General features: G+C 42.3%; 1 protein-coding gene across 13 annotated transcripts in view; it reads right to left on the minus strand.

The window, feature by feature from the left end:
- Nucleotides 1-23,392, minus strand: part of col13a1 (collagen, type XIII, alpha 1) — a 135,982-nt gene that overhangs the window by 66,866 nt on the left and 45,724 nt on the right. For 12 of the 13 annotated variants that reach the window (XM_074645562.1, XM_074645561.1, XM_074645560.1 and 9 more), the window contains exons 3-4: nucleotides 4,763-4,806; nucleotides 139-165 (exon numbers count right to left, since the gene is read on the minus strand). In XM_074645562.1, the coding sequence (XP_074501663.1) occupies nucleotides 139-165; nucleotides 4,763-4,806 (71 nt within the window). The remainder of the gene's footprint in view (nucleotides 1-138; nucleotides 166-4,762; nucleotides 4,807-23,392) is intronic. The other variant, XM_074645573.1, reaches the window with a different exon arrangement.

Consider the following 23,392-nt stretch of genomic DNA (forward strand, 5'->3'; position numbering starts at 1 on the left):
TCATTGAATCTCCTTTGAAAAAGACCACAACTCCTCAGTAGAGAGCACGCGAGAGATCAATACTGCAGTGATGACGATTTACTCATGCAAATACTGTATTTAGAGCCACACACAGACACAAGTTTAAAAGACAGTTACCGGAAAGCCTGCTCGTCCAGGAGGACCCTGAAAAAAGGGGGTGAGAGGAAATTGGTACAAAAAGGAAAGAGTGAATTTTACAGATAAAGTCCACATATAATGAAATATGCCTGCACTGAACCAGGCCAGAATAAAATGAATTTGGAGAGAGAATTGAGGTATAGGTATACTATGTTGTATGAATATGTTTTATTTTGGCCTTTTCAGCTCAGTGGCAGCACACAGGAAGAACTGATGCAGTAACATGCCTCTTTACATTTTAACACAACAAGATTTTTCTGAACATAAAAAAGTTTCTTCATTTCACCACAAAGACTCATGCAAAGATTGGTTTTGGGAGAACGCATGCCGAAAGCCCGGATGTTTCTGCTAACAAACTCTATTCGAAACTCCTAACTGACCTCACCCTACTTGAGTACCCTGCTAATGCGGACGTGACAACATGTGAGCGTGGTGAGCTCCACCGAAAACAAATCACAAAGAGCTAGAACACATTGGCTTTCAGTTATGGCCAGGATCTAAGAACAAGAAAAGCACATTGTCAAAAGTCAAGTGTTTTGTTTTCATTGAGTGAGCGGAACACGCTGTACATGCTTCTTGTGTGAGTTGCCCTTAAGTAAAGGATGGGACACTAATTGGTTGGAAGTCAAAACAGGAACTCTTGACATTTTCCGAAAAAAGCTGCCGAGGCATCGTCGCTTTGCTGAGGAGAATTGATAACTGCCTGCTCTCGAAGGCTGGCATGTCATCAATATTCCTCCATGAGGAGTCCAGTGAGAGTGCGGCCACTTCCCAGAGAGAGAGAGAGAGAGAGAGAGAGAGAGAGGCTTCGTCCGAAATCGCACACTATGCACTACATACTCAATATGTGTACTATCGTTAAACTTACTTTTGTGTGAATAAACAGTAGCATGTATCTGAGCTGTAATTTAAGTCGTCACATCTGGAGAGCCTCCTCGCCGGTTAGAGAGAGACGTGTAACCACGGTAACCCGTGCCAACCTCATGTGACCAAAGCGACAGTTTGTGCAAATCAAAGTCTGAATTAATTTTAAAATATATATTACGCCTAGCAAAGTGGAAATTTCACTTAACTTACAGTTAAATCGAAGCGTTATTGATGTTACAGAGTTGCCCACCAACGTCTGTTAGGAACGTTGTCGTTACTACCGCATTGCATCGTGGGACATTTATGCCACCGTAGTGTCCAGTGTTGCATACTGTAATAGTATGCAATTCACGATTATTGGTTTTATACTTAGGTTTCGGACATAGAAAAATATCTCACATACTGTTTTGGGGTACTAAATAGCCGAATATCGGACGCAGCCTGTGTGTGTGTTTGTGTGTGTTTGTGTGTGTGTGCGTGTGCGTGTTCGACTGCTGGCCAGGAGAGGGGAAGTCATTCCTCTCAGTAATGCTGGATGGAGGGAACGTAAAACATTCATCTGAGCTCTTGCTGACTGGCTTTGATGATTGGATATAAATGTCTATTTATAATTGAAAAAAATAAAATAAAATCATTTTCTGAATCTTGTGACCTGTTGTGGGGTCCCGACCCTCAGGTTGGAAAACACCGAACTGATCAGTGAATCAGATATTTGTTTTAAAATAAGAAATAAAAATGTAGGTTTGACTGGTTCAGCCGGCGCTTTCTGCTCTGAGGTCCGCGATCGGCCGATCATTCATCAATCACTAATCGGTCGCCTTGGTCAGCTGACAGACGGAGGTACAATGCTGTGAATTCCTATTGTGGAGGGGCTTGATTGTGACAACTGTTGTTATCGAAGTTGTTGAGTATCAAAACCCTGAAAAGTTGGTAGCTTGCTTCTTTGTGGCGGACAGTAAGATGTCTCGTACCACTCAGTATCATCCTCTTTGTACGCAGTTGATCCGTATGTTCAGTACATTCCAAACAGTCTTCACTTTGACGATGAATCAACAATTATCAGTAGGCGATTTGTTGATGTTTAACAGGGGGATGGCTAAGGAGGTGCTGGGCTATAGTCAGATGACTGTTATTTCTACTAAATCAGGCTGGCAGTCAGAGGGCAGTGCATGGAGGTGCATGGCCAGGTGCTGAGTGTGAACATGCTGCACATAAGTGCCTGCCTGTTAGCTACCGAGTCTCCAGGGATCGTCTGCAGGGGGGCAAAGGTCACCCACCGCCGGAAGGAACCCTTCACTTGAATTACACAGTAACCCTCCAACATGTGGCTCCCATTTGGCAAAGTGCTGCTGAATGAATGGGAAAGCAGGGAGGGGAGGGTGGGGGGTATATTTGGCCAACGTACGTGGGATGTATAGTCCCCTGGGTACTCCTCTGTTCAATAAGAAGTTAGTTTGGATGGATAGGAGAGAGGTTTGATTTACTCCATTCTTATTGGTATTATTTTACCCAGAAAATTGTGCTTCTGTGTTTTGAGCTTTTGACTGACAGCTTGTGAAGGATACCTTGTTGCTATCCTGTTCAGCTTCATCAGAGGGTGCTTCCCTTCATCTCTGATTATGTTAAAGTGTGTTCCAAGCCCCTGTAACCTGATACCTGTAAACAGTCATGATCTATTAGGTTTTCCAAAGGACGCCAATAAGCCAGTTCCAAGAGACGAGTAAAAAAAGAGATTTCATATCAGTTAACAGTTGTGTGAAGGAAATTAACCCCTGAGAGAATATTATAGCCCTGTGATGGACAGGTAACCTGGTCATACTGGGTCCCTGCCTTTTGTGTGGTTTGAGCTGTGGTGGGAACACATTCCCCTGTGAACCTGACTAGAAATAGACAGTAAAGACGATGAGTGGATATATAGTGTATTCATAAATGCATTATATTTACTCATGCTACTGCTCAATGGAACATTGTTTCTTAATCTAAGGCTCTCCTCTGAGGGAACGAATGTGTTCTTGGCAACATCGTCTTTGTAGATCAGAAGGATTCCAACAGGTGGAAAGCCAAATGACTTTAAAAAATGTCCTGGTGAGTATTCCAAGAACTTTAAGGAAGGAAAGTTCACTGACACGGCTGGTCAACATCAATCCGGCTTCAAAACATGTTATAGTAATCTCATATAGGGAAGTCAAGATTCCAGAAATTTAGTAATTGATACCAATACCAGTGAAATTCCACAGTTCTCGATACTAATTTGATACCACAGTAAAAAACAAAAGTAAAACAATAATTAAATCCCATCAACTTGCATACTGTTTTTTTTTTTTTGCATTTATTATTAATCCCTGATGATCTGCCTCAAGTTTCTCGCCAAAAACTAAATTTTACAAGACTACATTTGAACACATCATGATAACGTTCTAATTAATCTTCACCCAACACTCAGAGTATGCTTGAACGCATCATAACATAACTCAATGCATCCTCCGTACATTAGCTGTTAGCTCTGTTATTTAGCCAAGCAGGACTGTGCCGCCCACCGGCTGCTAACAGCTAACAGCTAACATTACTAGCTCTCCTCCTGCCGATTTCAACATAGATTTGTTTTTCGCAATGCAGCGTTATCAGGGAAACATTTTATCGTCTCTGGGACGACGGGACACTGTTAGTCTTGAGTCCTGACAGTACCTGTGGTACTGAAGAAAAACGAGTACCGTCACATTTTCAGAATTTTGGCATAGACTTGGTATCGAAGTATCGGTTCTCGTGACACGGATACGGTCAACCCATCTGTGAAGACATTGTAATAGCCAAAGCAGGACCACAACCTTTATGCTACTTTAGCATTCTTGGGCCTTATCGAGGTACACGTGTTTGGCACACTGTATCTCGAGCAAGACGTAGAAGACGATGTGGAATCTGATCATGTCTTGGAGTTTAAAATGCTCAGATCCTGTGGTGTAATGTGTAATGAGAGCGGAAAATCCACCTCGCTGTCTGACCTCATGCACCTTAAAACTTCCTCCGTAGGAACTATCCCTCAAATTTTCCAGGGAGGGATATTTGGCAGAGGTGATTCTAAAACTGACACGGCTGTACAAAAGTCAAACTCATAGCGGCCAGATGTTTGGAAACTTTGTGCCATCGAGGCACAGGAGTTAGGAGGTTTTCCTTTTAACCAAAGGCTTGATTTCAACTATTTGCATGCATTCAAACAAAGATGTGATCCACTTATCCTGTGCGTGCAGAGCTGCATGGGGCTGAAGCCCATCCCAGCACTCAGTGGGCGAGAGGCGGACAAGTCACTAGTCTGTCACACGACTGACCGACAACGATTCACGTCCGATTGGTTCACACAAACAGGCACTGCAGAGTCACTCATTTAGATGTAAACCCACACAGACATGGGGGGGGGGGGTATACACTCCACATACCACTGTAAACCACCACCTACTGAATACTATTAGAGGCCAGGTACTTAAAATGTTAATTTACACAGTGAATTGTAAAACCTTGAAGACTGTAAGTGATGTGTAAGAATCAGAACTGTGTGGACAAGTTTAGAACCATAAAATGTATACAAAGCAATATACATTTGGATTATGACAGAATATGATAATTATACAATTATAATGAGCCATATAATAAAGCACTGCACATTATCACTGCATCCAGACAAGGCAATATATTGGCAACAGGTATGCACTTCACACTAAAGTGAAAAAAAGAACCACTTTACCACATGCAGGTTACACAAGGCATCTGGTCTACTTACTGGAGGTCCTGTAAGACAATGAGAGAGAGAGAGAGAGAAAGAGAGACTTTTAGATTCATACAACATACATTATATACAGACAGTCAGAATTCCTCAAATGCCATGCTTATGATTGGTTTAGAGTGTATTAAATACTGTGAACAGGGCCAAATTGAGCTGTGGGTCCCCATTCTGCACCCAACGCCTCGTTTCCACACAGTTTTGTTTTGTGTCTGTAATTCCGTATAGTGTACACAGAGTACACCCCCTAGTGTTCAATGGGAGGAAATGCATCTCTTTGTGGACGGATAGAAACTCCACCGCAAATATGGAAGAGAAGTTAGTTACCTCCGCCAAGGCCAAAGGCCTAGGAAGGAAGATATGTTTTCACCGGCGTTCTTTTTTTTGTTGGTTTGTTGGTTTGTCTGTTAGCAGGATTACTCCAAAGGTTTGCAATGGATTTGAATGAAATCTTTTGGAGGGGTGGACTGTGGTCCAATGAACAATCCATTAGATTTTGGTGGCGATCCGGATCATGGTCCGGATTCAGGAATTTTGAAAAAACTGTAGATTCTGCATTTTTTTCACATTAAACTCTGTGAAATTACAGTCGAGTTTGACCAAAGCACACTTGGTGATTGTTGGAAAGAGTAACGACGATGGTTTAGGTGAGTTTTATTGTGTTTCTGTCCAGTTTGAATGAAGTGTGTTACGATGCTTCGATACGTACAGTTGATCACAACATAAACAAAAATACACGTGGATGATGGCGCAAGCTGAACGGAGAGGGGGGGGCAATGGCACTCTTGGCGGAGGTCTGCGCTCTCCGAGTGCAATTCTGGTTTTGTCTGTTTTTCGCCATCCAGTCTAGACGAGTCACATTTATACGATTTTTTCAAAGTGAAAAGTTCGACGGCATATTTAGCTAAGATTGGTAGCATGCTAGCTAACACATAGAATGCATGCAAAGTGGTATTGCATTCATCAATCAGTTATTAATTTGCTAATTCCACACAAACAGACAACGATTACAATCTGTCGCAAAATCTCTTGCAAAAGTTCAAATTTTTCAACGTACTTGAGGCAAATTCCGGACTGCAAAAAAAAACTAAAAACAGAAGGAGGACTTTTGTAAAGGTTCCCATCGGAATGAATGGACTTCTGGTTGACTCGCATACACAGAGCTACTGAATGTGGAAATGAGGCGTAATGGTCTGGGGACCTGGAGCAGGTGTCCGGTTGATAATCCATCCGAGACTGTGAAGCTGAAGCAACCTTAACATGTTTCAGAAATATTCTCTGCCAGACTAAAAACAGTAATGTGCACTTTGAAAAGACAAAGACAGAGCATTACAAACTGACGACTTTCATCTATTTCTTCAAATAACAACAAGACACAAGGAATTATTTCCAGCCAGGCCGGGCCATGCTTTAACAGACATGTCATGTTCAATCACTGAGACATAAACCACGGTATCAATTTCAGAATTTCAGGGGGTTTTGATCACCGTGGATCTGAAAAGCCCCATGTGTGGTCCCCTGGGACTGCCAGGGTGAAACTTGAAAACATTTAACTACCCTGCAGCGTTGGAAATAGTCTGCCTACCAATCAATCAATCCTGGGATTGATGGAAGGAAAGAGAAAGCGAAGGAGATGCCAGATGATACATCATCATCAGTAGCCTGAGACAAACACAGGAGCAGCATCGCTCCATGAAGAATTTCCACAACGTCCAGTCCAAATTAAGTCATGACATTTAGTTGGCCCGAGCAGTATCACTTTAGGTGGAGCCCCTGAATTATGTGAAATCCTTCTATAAAAGACTTAAATGTCATCTGAATTTATTGAGTTGCTGGGTTTATTAGTATCTCCAGACAGGGAAACCTTATCAAAAGTTCAGATTGTATTAGGCTCAGAAACTCTCATCAAAAACACACGCCAGGCCCAGCCCATAACTCGCAGTCAGCCCCGTAGAATAGACCTTTCACAAAATACAATATGCTTCCCGTTGACCTTTTCATGAACACAATGAGGTCATCGGACAAAATCAATTACTGCCGAATCCAGACAGGGCCCACTAAAGATGTTGTTACGTCAATCGCAGCGAGGTGGGGAAAATCACTAATGACAAATCTCTTCTGTCAAAGGTCACATCAAATCCCCTGCTTTATATTATGTCTGCTGCTCAGACTACTCCATCCCAGCCTGGAAGCCTGATCTCTGCTCAATTTGTTCACTTTGTACTTGCATAAAACGAAAGGCAGTTGGAACTAGGAAAAGAGACAGCTCAGGAGAAGGAGGGATTGTATGGAGAACTCAAATAGATAACGGCTTGGTACAGTAAGAATAAGAATGAAGTGAGAATTCAGGGTTTTAGTGTTGGGTAACAGTCAAAGGATGTTATGCATTTTAAAAGACACTGGTTTAAAGCTGAAGTAGGTGAGATTGGAGCAACTATGATTGAAAAAAGTTATTTTTATAAAACCATATCGTGACAGTAGTACATGACAACAGTAACCTGAAAAAAATCATGTGCCTCTGTGTCTTCCGGTGCTCCTAACGGCATCTGCAAGATTTCCCAGACCGGAGGAAAACAAGCAGTAAGAGCTGACCTGAGGTCTGCTGTCCATCTGCTGTCTATGAGAGCCGGCTGTCAATCACACGCGAACTCCGATCAAACGGTCAAACTAGGCAGCGCTGATCAAATATGAATTAATATTCTCTTATGTTAATGCCTATTTCTCTCCTCAAATGTTTTCAGAATCATCTTGTAGTGTACTGTTTAGCTGTAAAATGAGAAAGTTTGTGATGGCAACGCCACTGAAAGTTCTGTTGAAGGAACGCCAAGTTCCGGTCACATGACCGGAGCACAGCCAATAGTAACGCTCTCTCAATGAAATAACAACTTCTAAAGTCTGAAAAAAGAGCCATAAGGAGGAGCAGAAGTCTAGTTTTCTCTCAGAAACACTTGAATTACAATATGCTGAAAGGTTATGGAATTTTTGCCCAATGATGCCAAAAATATGCTGCCCCTTTAAGAGACGCTTGGCACGAATGATTTAATAAAATTGACCAGAGGTAGTGCAGAACATTTGGTCACTCCTCCAGCCCAAGGGTTGGTTTGACCTGAGCTAAAACATCTCGGAGTAACCCATGATGCAGTCACAATAGTCTTTAGTTGTGGTTCTTGTAGTAATTTGAGCGTAATTTTGTTTATTTCGTGTCATGTATCTTCACCACAAAGACATGGGGGGCAAACATATGTCAAAGCAGAAGTGCTTTACAGTGAAATTAGGTGATGTTTATTTGCATTTTTGCAGTACATTACAGGTCATCTTTTGCTGGTACTTTTTTAACTTCAACTTGATAGAATCCCAGGCTAATATGATCTACTTTGCTGTAAATGGACAACCAAACCAAACCAGGGCTGCAGTCCTCACAGCCCCAGACTTTCCTTCATCTTTGTGATTTTATTGATGTTGATGAGGACAAAAAGTCTCTTCAACCTGATTATCTAATGGTCCTTATACATGTTTTAGTCATCTCTACAATCGCCAAAATGACCTTACAGAATGGGGATGGGCAAGTTGCTAATAAAAAGTCTGGTGGTAGTTTTGCCACCAAGCCTGCCAGCAGTGGCCTACTTCATGACAGACAGAGTGTTTGTTGATCGGTGGGTTCACTTAAAACTTTGGTCCAGGACAAGATGTCTTTACTGTTGACCTGACTGCCATGACATTTGATACAGATATTTGCAAATTGTTGTAAGAGGATGAGTCCAAATGATTTTTTTTGCTTAAGATAGATGAAATAATCTTGCTTTGGATAGTCATGTCTCCCAGAGAATCAATCAATTCAAAGTGTGACACTAACTTCCGGTTGTTTTTAGAACACCAGCATGCACCTGTCCCTTTCACCTCGCACAGCAGGCTATCTTTGCCTCACCCCCCTCTCCCACCGCACCCCTCACAGTTTGAAAACCTCTGCACTAGTGCTACCGTCAGAGCCAGAATTTCCTTCTACACAAGAAATATAAGAATCTAAAATAGACTTCCATGAAATTAGCTATTGGGATATTGACATTTTAAGAGACTTGCATTAAGCAACATTAATGTTGTAATCCTTAATATTTTCATGACATTAAATTCCAACTCTTTGAGCGAGAACCTTAACCACTAGTTCATAATATAAGCACCACAAGCGCAGTTTGCGTTGGTTCAGGAGGTTCTAGAAATGCATCTATATTTTTTATTATAACAAAGAACTAATAATTAAAAAAATGTGTCTTCATATTGACAGAATAAGAAACCAATAAGATAAGAAGATAGATTTTCTGTATTTTTATTTACTCATAGCCTAATAACATCGGACACTCTCTGTCCACACACCGTTAAATATGCACTTCTGTTACGCCATGTAAACAAACCACAAACCGATCAGCTGTGCAGTCAAGATCAGAATAGAGAAGTATAACCACTTAAAAAATGCGTGAGTAGCACTTTTTTTAAACAGAAAACACAGGTTTTATACTGCGATATTTACTGAAAATGACAAACAATACAGCCAACAGTAGCCTGAGTAAACTTTCAGCTGATCTCCCTCCAGCCAGCTGCCTCCTTGTTTAGGTGTTAGTAGTGAAATGAGGAGGTATCGTATCAGATAACTCCTCATTTCAACTTCACCAATCAGCCGTTCCTCGTCCGTTGGAATAAAGAATAAATAGAAACAGGGCGTCTGACAAAAGTTCAGCTCAAACACGCACGCCTATGATAAGCACCCACAATCTTATCATTTGTGAGGGTTTCTGTTATGAGATGAGATCCGCGTAATTAGGTTTCAGTCCCAGCAGGGCATGGCTGTTCCAGTCACTCCCGCAGTGGTATCCGCTCCCCAAAGGTAAGCTTAAACCTCCCTCTGAATGCAACAGTGGTGAAAGCAAACATGGAAGCAAGAATCCTGTTGCATTCTGGGCCTGCCATCACATCCTGTTGGCTGGGATCACTCACCCAGGGGACATACTGTAGAGCACCTTGATCCAAAGGCACTTTGGGAGGCCTGGGGGGGAGGGAGGGTTCAAATATAGCGCATGAAGTGGCGCCTGGCGAGGGGCCGCTGAGGCAACAGCTTTACATGCAACAAGCAGTGGGCACAACATGAAACAAACTCCTCACTCATAAACACACACACACACACTGAAAAGGGAATTTGCTTGACTGCATTGATGTCATGTATTCCAAGCCAAGCTTAATGCTGTCTAACTATTGCTAACACCTGTTTGTTTCTGCTTATGTAAGGGCGCTCATTAGATGGGGCCGGAAATGGAGATCTAATATTGCATGCAAAGTCATGGGCGTTCCCCCTTTTCCTGCTCCCTATTGGACTTAATTATTTACTCAACACTGGCTTTTACATGTTTTTAAGCAATTATGCAACCAAACGGCGAGGACACTTTTCTATAATAGCAAGTAATACACAGTAAACTAAGAGTATGCCCAACTCGAAATGCCCCGATATTCTGCTTTCACCACTGCATCTGCAGAAGAACTCTAAACCTCCAAATCAACCATAGCAATGTCCCATGCTATATTTATACTCGGCTTTCTTTATCTTTTGTAATTACAAAGAGTAAACTGGTGTCACAGGCAGGTGGGCTGCCATCTTAAGACGATCTCTGTGCCAGCGTATGGATCCAGGAATAACCTGTGGAATTTCAGTTCTGAAAATATCCAGATCCAAAAACCCAACACAGCCTCCTCGTCGACCTCTGCTCTTTCAGATTCCCCCGCGTCTCCGGTTGCCCTTGTAAACACACCGCAGCAGCCGGCGCAAATGTTTTAGGGGTGCCAGGCTTGGTGAGCGCCGCGGAGAGAGAGATTCGAGGAAACACTGTCTGTCAGGCTACGCTGGGAGATGATAGAAATATAGGACATCAGGAAGCGGACGAAAAGCCAGAAGATAAACGTGAAGGCCTGGTGAGCGTGTCGGGGTCCACGGGAGGGCGTCCCCCTACGGCCTCCTGCTTTAAGGACTATTGAGGCTCATGCAGGCACTCAGTGTAAGTTACCTTTTAAAAATGGGAGATTTGGATCAAACAAGTGCTCACAACTAAACAATAAAATAGGTAATTCATCACCGCTTTCCAATACGACACATATGAGTGCTCCAGAAATGACTCATGCTTTTGGATCTCGTGCCTTTATAGTTACAGTACAATGGTTTAGACTATTAAAACTATTTAATTAGGTTAGGGGAAGATCATCTTCATTGTTAAAAGACACCGAGCAGGCTAAGCAAGACAGCCCAGATGTCCTTCACTCCAGCCACATTCTCCAGTTCCTCCAGATGGGGATGTACTGTATAAAGCCCCAGCAGTGGGGTCGGGGGTCCCCCCTCAGTCAGACATGCCTGGAAAACCTCCAAAGGCAGCATCCTATGGCAAGCTGTTTTAACATCTAAAAGCTAAGCTTGACTATCCGGAATTAACATTAGAGATATCCACAAGTGCATTTTGACTAGTCGTAATTACGTCGTGACTAGTCAGAATTCTTATTCCAATATCTATAATTAGATCGACTGGCTAGCAGATAGTGAAGGCCTCAGCGTGCTTCAAATGGGCAAGGTTGTACGACATGTTACGGCAGAAGTGTTGACGTGTTCTGAGTGTCCACTATTGAAGGTGGGTAAAAAGCCCTGCTGTCAGAGCCTCTGCCTGACTGCACCGTCAACCATACTGAGAGCCTTAAGGTCGCATACAGAGCAGAGATCTATACCCGGTTGATCTAACACATAAAAAGGGTGTCTGTGTTTAGAGTTACAAAGTTAATGGACAACTCTGACAAACTGAGTGTTGCAGGACCAATAGGGGGACACTTCATCTTTTAAAAAAGCTCCACCGCAGATAGAAGCCACGCTGCTCTGCAACACCGTCGTAATTTGGATTCAGTGTGAACTTTTCATTCTAAATCAGACAGCTTGGACCAATAAGTAGTCGGATGAATTGTGCAGGTGGTGGTGTGAGGTGAGTTTGAGGTCTTAAGACCACGTTATGCAAAAAAACTCAATCCACCCTGACGTCTTTTTTATTTAAAAGGTACGGTGACAGAACTGTGATGGGCCTGTTTCCATTGTCAGTGGAGCATGACCAAGCACCTTCACAGCCATGCATTAATCACTTGGCCCTGATGACAAAAAAAATTCAAATTTGCAGATTTTTTTTATGGGGAAAAAAAGTACTACGCTATGTACATTCACTTTCACACTTGAAGGATTTCCAGCTGCAGTTATGCAAACAGTGGAGGGGATTCACTGAGGGGTGTGTATCTATGAAAAGATACAAATACATGAACTTTAACAACCCACTCACTGGGACGGGAAAAACGCCTCGACCTGGAAAAATAAGACGCGGATAGACAGCAGTCTGAGGGAGCCGGGTGAGGTTAGTTGACTCTGGTAAATAAAATCGTACGGACCTCTCCTTGCTGCAGCCACATGGCATTAATAAACCCGAACAGCATCGATATTGGGTTCAAAGTCCTCCACAGAAAACATACTAACAGTTCATCAAACACCATTTCCCCCTGTTCATTTCCAGCCTGTCCAGTGCAAAGAGAGGCCCCGGTAAAAAGACGAAGCAGCAGACAGCTCAGCAGACAGATTTAGGACAAAGGCTCCCATTCTTCATCCTCATTCTCTGCTTATTAACTATATATACAAGACAGCTCAGTCATTCCCATGGAGCCCTTATAGTTTTGTTGCCTTGTATAACATGAAGTCATACTTTAAAAAAGCTGCCTGTGATTTTTTTGGCTCCGCGCTAACCTGATGTCTTGCTATGAAAAAATGCCAAAATGTGGAGAAGAAGAAGGGAGCACGCTAATGTGAAAAGACGCTTTCTAATACTGCTGAAAGGCCACTTGTAAACTTTAGGAATGATATTGGCTGTCGGACAGACGGTGACCTGCACATCCAGTCAAATTTCCTACATTTATTTTGAAGAGGGAGGTTCACGGCCAGGGAAGAATTATGTATCTATAGCCTCTTTGGGATATGACACCTTCAGAGCCCCAGACTGTGGAGCCAATATGCTTAAGGGTTGGGAACAACATGCCGTTTGCACTGATGAAATCTCCATGTGCAGACTGTAAAAGTACCGTTCTGCAGGATATCTGATGCATTAAATGAATTAGAGGCCAAATAACCTGCCCTGTATTATACAAACAGCATCTAATTTCATTAAACCCTCCGCAGCTGTTTCGCATCGTGCCATTCCTGTCAATCCAAGAAAGGGAAAAAATGAATGAGTGTAGTTGTTTTGCTTCCCGATGTCAAATCCTTTTGTAGGGAGACTGGAATATTTTCCAAAAGACCTTAGACCACAAAAAACAACATCGCTAAGCCCGGGATTAAATAATTACACAGCAGCTCTTACAGCAGATCACCACAAAAACGACATTGTATCGTTGCCAGAAAAGCCGCTATTAACCTGACTCGACAATTATTCTCTGAAATTACTCTCAGGAGGAGGAAAAGGCATGTATAAAAAAAAACTTCCAGTGCTCCACTCCGGTCTGGACAGAAGACAAGCTTCCTAATGCAATTCATGGCAGTGAAGTTGGACTGAAGTAGAGGCGTATAAATCATACCTTTGTTTAGCTTTTCACTTTTTCTTTCCTCAACTTGAAGCCCACACTCAAAGCTGCATTAATAGGTGCTTTTGGCCACTTGGGGGCAGCAGAACAAGCAGAAAACACAGCATCTGACATATTATCACCCTAGAAAGTAGGGCTGGGACGATTCACCTATCGCTCGATTTTTAAGTTTTGCGATTCTATATTACGATTTATTGAGATTTTTGTTGGCTTTTTTAACACAAGACTATGGGAAAAGTTGAATCATACACTTCTAGGGACTTTAACTTTGGAAAATTTCTAAATGAATTAATGTTAGATTTTCAGCATGTATGTAGTCAGAAATATATCAGTCAAGAAGCCACGTCGTCTCCTGCTGGAATCATCAAAAGTAAGATCATTTACAATTATGGACTAGTGGCCTATTTCATTATCATTGTTTATTGGGTATAGTTTATGTTCGGTGTACAAGTTGGATTTCATGCTGATGTTGCTGCCAGCTGTGTGTGTGAATATTTTGCCGCCTTGCCAGGCTATGTTAAATTGTATTTTTTAACGTTAATGCAGGTGATCTATCTATACGCTTGAATAAACTGTGTGTGAATAGGTGGCTGCCGTGCCAGGCTATGCTATGCTATGCTATGCTATGCTATGCTATGCTATGCTGTTTATGTTTGTCTTGTTGGATCAGAAACAGCTTGATTGTCTAGGTATGAGTGGACCCACACACAGAGGCTACCAGCAATCTGACTGGTTATTTTGCTCTCATTGTACGACGGAAATAGAAATGCAGCTAAAAACAACGTCAACAAATCTGAACGAGAGTGAAGAGAGAAGATAAATATACATGTCAGGTGCCTGTAACATTACCTCTGATAATGATGATGATGATGATGATGTATAAGGCTTGTGGTATTAAACTGTGGTGCATGGCCTGTTCTGGTTAACTGTGATTTCTGATTTGTAATTGAAATCGTGACACCCCCTATCACATACTCGCATTTATCTGAATTAACACACTATTGTTTGTCAGGTAACAGTTTTGGACCAATCCCAAAGGCTAGCTAAAGTTGTGCTAGGTTTGAAAGAACTATGACGTTAGTGACAAATGGCACATTAGCTGACTAATGTTTAATATTAGCATGAAGTCGGAGCCTAATTGAATTGAATTGCTTCCTGTTGGAATCCACCAAAAGCTCTCTGAGCAATGTGCCGTATATACAACAGCAGGTTCCGTGGATCAGCCTGTTGAGTGATGAAAGACATACTATATTTACTTTATATACATACAGTATGTCCTCTCAATAATATCTGACGGCATTAAAGCCCAGGGTCTATCATTACAAAATTAGGCTAAACATCAGTGCCCCAAGATACAAGGTTACATTTCCCTGACTCGCTAATTCATCTAACCACTCCAGATGCACAGTCAGGGCCTTTTTTTTTTGCAATAGGCCGGAGCTTTTAATGAGCCTGTATAGCCCCGGCTCCTTATTCATTGACTTAATGGTGGGGTTGCGTTCAGGCACACTGAGGGTTTATTCAAGTCTTGCTTTTTGAACAACTGCTGTTAGGCCTCAGGGCAGAAATTAGAAGGACACAAAAGATCTGTGGAACGAGAATAAATGAGCTTGACTTTCTAAGTAGAGAGGTCTGAGGTTTAGGAAACTGACAGAGATGAGCTGATTTCCAGCAAAGCCTCACCTTTGAGCAGAAAATAAAACTAACAAGTAAGCAAAAAGACCTTAAGACGTGCCAAAGAGAATGAGACGGACTTAGTCTTTAAACAGTGAGGGACTTTGTGTGAGAAAACTTGGGGAAATTAACACAGTGGGAAAAAAAGGAAGATCAGAACAGAGCCACTGGAAAAAAAAAGGCTTCTTCTCAATGCCTTTGGCTAGGATGCACCAACTCCCACACTGTAACCCAAGAGGGCTCCTCTACTGTTAAATAACCTTCAAACGTCCACGGGCCCCTGTCATGAGAACCAATATGTCATCCAGCTCGTGCTTCCTTTGCTCGATGTCACCAGCTAAAGGCAGAGAGAGAGAGACAGAGGAGTGATAGCAGTGAAAATTCATCTGCTTTGGGTTTTAAAAGAGTGATTCAAACGTATCCCGCAGATTTTGGAGCCGTTCCCCCAGAAGCTGCAGTGGGTGTGGCGGGTGGATGTCTGAGGTGGGAGTTGAAGTGAAAAGCTCTTTGGGTGGAGAGACTTTTAACAGGCAGAGGCTGCGCCAAAGGAAGCTCTACTAAAGGGGACAGGGATTTGGTTCAGCTGATCAGCATGCAAGTCAGGCCAGCAAAATGTAAACAGATTTGAGATAGTTAGAAAATGAAGACAGACACTTGGCAATCCTTTTCCTATCGTCTGCTAATGAGTAATTTGTTTGGATTATTTGTGAAGCGCCCCTCTTTAAATGGATAATGCAGCCTCCGTCTGTTGTTTTCATAACTTCTTTCCACAACAGAAAAAAGCCAAAATAAAAGAATGAACACGTTTAACAAATCCAGTAAAAGAAAAGCTGGACATTTTGGGAAAAACACTTATTCACGTTCGCCGCTCAGCCTGTGCATTAACACCACAGGCTTTAAGACATGCGCAGTGTAACTGATGAGGAACAGAGAGAGAGCGGGGGGTAGAGGGAGGGGGGGGGGCAACTGTAGATTCTGCGTTTTTTCACATTAAACTCTGTTAAATTACAGTTGAGTTGGACCAAAGCACACTTGGTGATTGTTGGAAAGAGTAACGACGACGGTTTAGGTGAGTTTTATTTTGTTTCTGTCCAGTTTGAATGAAGTGTTTTACGATGCTCCGCTACGTACAGCTGATCTCAACATAAAAATACACGTGAATGATGGCGCAATCATACTCGGGCAGCTTGGTGGAGGTCTGCGCTCTCCGAGTGCCATTCTAGTTTATTTTACTTCTCTGTTTGTGTACAGGGTAAACATCATACATACATATTGTACATCATGTTCATCAGTGAGCTTTAGAGCTGTTGGTCAACACGTACCGACGCTTGCTCAGTGGCCCTACACTTCAAACTATGATGCTCTAGGTACCCCTTTAGTGTCAGTTTTGGACGTGTCAGGGACGGCGTGTCAGTTTCCGCTCATTACATGCGTAGCATATTACATGCTTTTTAAAATAACTTTCTGGTTTCACAGGAAACTTATAGTTTTCCACTTGTTACATGCATACAGTCCATCCATCCATCATCCATTATATATGTAACCGCTTATCCTATTCAGGGTCGTGGGGGGCTGGAGCCGATCCAAGCTGACATTGGGCGAAGGCCGGGTACACCCTCAGCCTATCACAAGGCTGGCACCTAGAGACAAACAACCAATTTAGAGTCAACCTAACCTGCATGTCTTTGGACTGTGGGAGGAAGAACCCAGAGAAAACCCACGCTAACACGGAGAGAACCAGCAAACTCCACACAGAAGGGGCCCTGTGCCGGATTTGAACCTGTGACCCTCTTGCTGTAAGGCGACAGTGCTAACCACCGTGCAGCCCCACACGCATACAGAACAAAACTACTTGGTTAGGTTTAGGAAAAGATCGTGGACTGTGTTAAAATAACTGAGTCTGTTATGTAACTAGTTAAGTACATACGATACGACAACAGTCAACGTTGACTTGGTTTCACACGGGGCACCGATAGCGGCCTCCTGGGTGAAAGTCCTCCCCTCCAACCTGCCATACATGGACTTCCTCGTGTTTTATACTATGTTCATTGCTCTGAGCGTCTAATATTGTTCGGTGCATCGGTATCACATGCTGAGGGGCGCTGACCAAGTGGTGGTACTTGACGAGTTGGGAGTGAGAATGGGTCGTAGGTGTACTGTTAGAGTTTGGATGAGCCAGGCTCGCTGTTTCACCCAGTCTTTATGCTAATAGCTTCCTGGTTCTTGCTCCGTATATAACGCAGCAACATGGAAAAGGTATCAATCTTTTCATCTCACTCTTGGCAAGAAAAGAGAATATTTCCCATAAAATGGTGTACTGTGTCTTTAACAGAGGCAAATTTCCTTTAGACCAAACATGCTTGAGGAACTCATTCATAAGTCCTCGCAGGGCTCCTGTAGTAAATCACAGTTCACTACTTTCCCCAGCCTTATGGATTTTACTGTATTTAGTATGATTGATCCTCACTGACTGCTATCACATCCACCAATGTTGGATGATGTGAAATGACTGGAGTCCAACAATATTTCTCCTTTCTTTTCCAAATGTGTCAAATTTCCTCATATATTTCCAGACTTTCACTGTGCAGGAATCCTTCCCTTGAAACATATCAATCTATCTTATGGACATGATAACATTATTCGCGATCATCTATTGAAGGCCGTTTCTAATAATAGGCTCGAGCTCATGGCGGTTCTAATGCGAGCAGTATCCAGGCGCCACTCTCTTCCTCTCGGCCGACATGGGAGGGAAACCCCACCTCTGTCTGACCCTCGGCACATTACTTAGCCCAGACAAATGGCAACTCAGCAAAGGTTAAAACAACAAATTCACCAAGGTAAACCCCTCGGAGTGTTCTACGTACGGGTTAAGACAACAGTATGAGCATTGTGCAGGTTGCACAGTTGCCCTTCCTCCATCCTCTGATGCTCAATGTGCAAATATCCACGTTCTTCATTAAGACAGTCTTTATCTCTTTTTATCTAAATTGTGTTATTGTTTTCACAACCTGACACATGATTTATCAGTGTAGTCGTACAAAAACAGCTCCATTAAAACAAACAAGAAGAAGTGGAGCCAGTAAATCACATCAACAAGTAGCAATAATTCATAAAAAGCCCTTAAAGGTCCCATATCGTGCAAATTTGCAGGTTCATACTTGTATTTTGTGTTTCTACTAGAACATGTTTACATGCTGTAATGTTCAAAATAACCTTTATTTTCCTCATACTGTCTGCCTGAATATACCTGTATTTACCCTCTGTCTGAAACGCTCCATTTTAGTGCATTTCAATGGAATTGCGTTGCTAGGCAACAGCTTGGGTCCATGTTTACTTCCTGTCAGCTGATGTTATTTACATACACTGCAACAGGAAATAAACTGGAATACATTTAGAATGTTTGTTTAAAACCACGTAATGGTCTAAATATTGTGTATTTGTGACATCACAAATGGACATAAATCCTGACGGCTTGTTTCAAACACACAATTTCTGAATACGGGCTGTGTATTTCTCCGTATATTTTTTTTTTTTTTAAAACTGATGACTGTAAATTTATATTGGGTGGACCCAATAGTAGAGTTGAAATGCAAATGCCCCTATTTCTATGGAGCATGTGGCTATAGGCATTACACATTGCCCCTTTAAATACAAGCTGAAACAGTTTGTACTTGATGGATAGTTAGTTATGCAAACTTAATCAAACTGACTAAAACAGTAGTTCATTTATATTAAAAAATAATTATAATAGCAAATGTTACATCATTAATAGTTAAATAATAGCTAGTTTAAAATCAATTCAAATGGACGCATATGGAACATGACGGGTGCAGGTGTTAGTGTCATGTAATACTGATGTTTCCTCTCATTTCATGTCGACTCCACGAGTCCTTGATATGAAAAGGGAGCAGGATCTTGATTATTGACCTTACATAATGGATTTGAATGCCTCTCTAACAAATTTACTATGAGCTGCAGGAATTTTTATGAGGGAACATTTTTCAACTTGCGAGTCAATTCCTCAGTGTTATTCATCGTGGGGGCCGCTAACATACATCATCATTTTCTGAGGAATGTAATCATAGCATGGATTTTACACGACAATTAGTCTCTTTCCTGACGCCTTGCGGTCTTAAAACAACCAAAACACACTGGTTTGGTCTCCTCAGCTTCCCCTATGTGCACTCTGTTCTGTCATCTTACTGCGCTGAGTGAGCCAAACACTTTTAGTCCAGCTTTGTCACATCGCTAATGTGAAATATCTGCCTGATATCTCCCGGAGGACCGGCGGGGCTGGAACCTCAGTACCCCATGTGACTTCATAAGTCAGTCTTCTGCCAAGTTTAAGAATGAGGTGCTGTGAGGATTTAAAGAGGTGATTCATTCTTAAATTGAGTTACCAGGCAGGAGAAATGGTAGCCGACACACTACGCTATGCGAGCTATTAAAACAGAAGCTCAGACGGAGAGAGGGAGAGAGATTGCTGAAATAAATGGAGGTAAAGTCAATGCTTTTACCATGTGTTGCTGTAGGAGTTTCACACTCCACGCTATACTCTTCGTGTTAAAAAGGAGGGTCCCGCTCTAATAGCTCTCTCCTGTTAGGCTAATAACAAAAGCAGAACCACCAACATAAATATCACAAGTCTTAGAGGGGACCAAAGGGGTCTGGCTCTAATCAGAGAGGCTTTAAAGCCAACGGTAAAGAAAGAGGTGAAAGAAAATAGGGAAAAAAATACACTACAAAATCCCAAACTATTTGAGCATTTCTAGATGGTATGATGAATGGAAATGATTAGATTTGGGCCTGAATTTATAAAGTGAGAGGAAACGTGAGGCCCCGGGACCTCACCAAGACTGGCCACCAGTGTACACCCAAGTCCTTGAAGTGTGTCTGTGGCTCCATAAAGCTGAAAGATGAGCTTGAGATCCAAGCTAACCCCCCTCCTCCTTCTTGCAGTCTGATGGTGGGACCACAGCAAAGCTTGGATTTCAGCTTCTCTGAACACCCAACCCCTCTTCACCCCCCTCGGCCGACCTACTATCTCATTCCTTCTAACACCTTACACTGAGCAGCGCTCTGGAGTAAAGCCAGAATATAGTTTGCATTCTTTGTTTTTCAGAAAACTGCGTTGCCGTCAGATTGGAAAAGACTCATGAGATGTTTAAAAGTACACACATGAAACACTTTTATGGGTTTTGGAAGCAAAAGCCAATCTGATATATTTAGATCAAAGCTGCCGATAACTAATATTACGAGTGTAAAAATAAGTTGATACATATCACTCGACCTGCGACGCGGCTACATGAATACACACAGCCACTGTTGAAAAGGCCCCCTCTAGTGGTGACTTTACCTCCATGAAGTTCTCCGCTACTGTCTCACCTGCTCTCCGCCTCACAGACTTTGGATGAGGACTTCATCCTCCTTGAGGACTACCTTAAAAGTTAAATAATGCTTAAATTACTGTTGTTGGTGTGACAGTAGAGTCATCATTCTCTGGAGCTTTTCTCATTCAGGGATTAGAAATGTAAAATAGAGGAAATATTGTTTTTGTTTTTTTCCTTTTAAATGCAGTTAGAACCAAAACACTTCCATTGAGGGACTAAAGTATCAACTCCTATCAAGTAGGGTTGGGGGGAAAAAATTGATTCACCTATGTATCGCAGGGTTTTATTAATCAATTTTGTTAATGCCAGAATTGATATTTGCTTCATTTGAGTCTATGTGGAGGTAGAAGGAAGTTACCGCTTTTATTGTTGTAGTCTGAGTAACGTGACGTCATATCCGTTCCGTATCCGTCAACCAAAACAAACCACAGCGAGCCGAAACAAGCAAGTACAAAACAGCGGAGAGTCTGCGTGGATACGACCTGCACCCTCACATGTTAAGTCCAAAGTGGTAAACACTACACATCCAGTAAAGTATGGAAACACTTTGGGTTTCACACATCGACAGGAAAAGCAGAGCTAGACATCACGGCTAAAGCTGCATGCTAACTCTGTCACGGACAGGAAACGTTATCGTAACGCGCAGTCGAGCCAGCCGTCACTCTCATCTCCGTGGTCAAATGGGCCGACGCTACAACTGTAGAGCACCCATATACTGACATTTATGTTCTCTGCATTCAAACGGCCCCGATGGAGCTGACCATGGATGTATAAAGAGAACGGAGCTGACTGGAGAGCTAGAGACGACCTTGGCGAAGTTAGCAGAAGTATACACGTCTGACTACGTCCGGTTTTCAAAATAAGGTGTTCGCAAAGGGAACTGTATATACAAAATACATATATGGAAATAGGATTGATTGGATTATATTCACCCGAAGTATAAAATATTACATGTCTCTTATAAATTAAAAAGAAAATACCATTAATTTATGAGGGAAATGTGTTTATTCTTGGATTTTTGGGTTGCTGGAAAAAAATTTAATAAATAATTCATGACACTGAATGATATATTTGACTTCAGGACATCTCTGACTACATACATGCTGAATATCAAATATTTTTACTGTATTAATTTAGATATTATCCAAAGTAAAAGTCCGTAGAAGTGTATGATTCAAGTTTTTCTCATGGTCTAGTTTTAAAAAAATTAACAAAAACCGCAATGAATCGTAATATCGAGTCGCAATACTTGTAGAATCGCCACCCAAGTATTGTGATAGTATCGAACCGGTACATACTTTGGGTGTATCGTCCCAGCCCTGCTATCAAGTCTGAGCTGAAACAGGCTTTTAGACCATAGCTTTTCTTACTTGGGTACGATATGCTTTGACAGTTAGGTTCAACCTCCACTTTAGTTTGAGTTAGGCAAGAAACTCTGGGCCTCCATGGTAGAGGAACAGCCTCCATCATCATATCCAAGAGTGCCATTTGTCATTAGTCGGTACACTTGAATGTCACGTAGCCAGGCTCAGAATGGGAGCTGTCATCAGAGACATTACTCAGCTGGACTCCCTCGTCCAAAACAAATGAATCAAGCACACAAGAAGACATGACGGGTGTAAACAATCACTTTAAAATAGAAGGCAGCAACCCTACATTTATCTTTAGGTGAAAAGTGAAACCCATATTGACGCTGGATGTAATGGCAGTGCAAAGAAAAATGAACAGAGCATGTTTACGGGGAACAGGAAATGCAACATTTTTAGTGCTCGCCAAATTCGTTAGACATGCAGCCAGGTCGGCTAGACTTGAGTCACTTTTCGATTTTTTACTTCATTATTTGACAGTTGTTGTTACTACTTATTTTTGAGATTATTTTATTTTTAAAAACCTAAGAGCACATAAAATATGGTCCATTATATTTAACTTGAAGTAAAATCTTTAATGCCCCAAACCTGGGGCCCAGATTGCTGCACAGCAGGGCTGTAGGCAAAACCAGTTCCAGTCAGGTCTGAGTCAAGACCAAGTCCAAAGGCAGTCAAGACCGAGGCCAGTGCAAATCGAGTCCTGTTCAAGACCATAATAGGCAATAGTGTCTTTACAATGCTAATCCTCCGCTCTCCTGCATAAAGGCGTGCACACAGCTTGGATAACAGCTCATTTTAGTTAATGCAGGCACAATACATACTGTAGATAACAGACTGGTTGTAACAAAGGTATATATAGCAAATGTAGTGAAGTCAAAAGTATAGTACGGGCCCATTTCTGTTACGCGTTACTACCCATCCCTGGTGTTAACCGGCCATCAAAGAGACGTGAAATAATGAGAGTCAGTGTTGGAACTGCGTTGGAACTTGGTTCCAAGAGTTGAGGCAAAATCCAGCAACAGCAATAGGGTTGGGCGATATGTTAAAATATCCCAACTGACCAGCGTCAGCACCAACAACCGGCGATTGCCAATATATTCGAACAGGTGTGTGTGTGTGTGTGGACTCTGACTGGAGTAAAATAGGACAGCCCTGCTGCACATAGAGGAGGAAGAACAGATGGTCAGTAGGGGCCTAGCAGCTCAGTTTAGCCCTGGGTCATTGTCACCAATTTAAACTACTTTTCAGGATTCTCTCTATTTAATTAGTATTTTCACACAGTCATCTGCATTGAAAGTCCTGGTGTTGAAACAAGCACATTGGTTGATTCACTTGTTAATCAGCTCTTTTTAATAGCTAAAGGCATTTATAACGGCTGGGACACGCAGGGAACGTCAGCAGCGCGTGGCGGCTGCGGAACTTGTCGTTTTTTATTTCGCCGTCCATGTTTGCAGCTTAGAGCAGCCGTACGGCCCGCGTGAGCAGCGCGGCTCACACAAGGCTCGGCTTCGTCTCTTCTAGAGATTCCAGGTCTC

This window comes from Sebastes fasciatus, chromosome 9, assembly GCF_043250625.1.
Source record: "Sebastes fasciatus isolate fSebFas1 chromosome 9, fSebFas1.pri, whole genome shotgun sequence".
NCBI lineage: Eukaryota > Metazoa > Chordata > Actinopteri > Perciformes > Sebastidae > Sebastes > Sebastes fasciatus.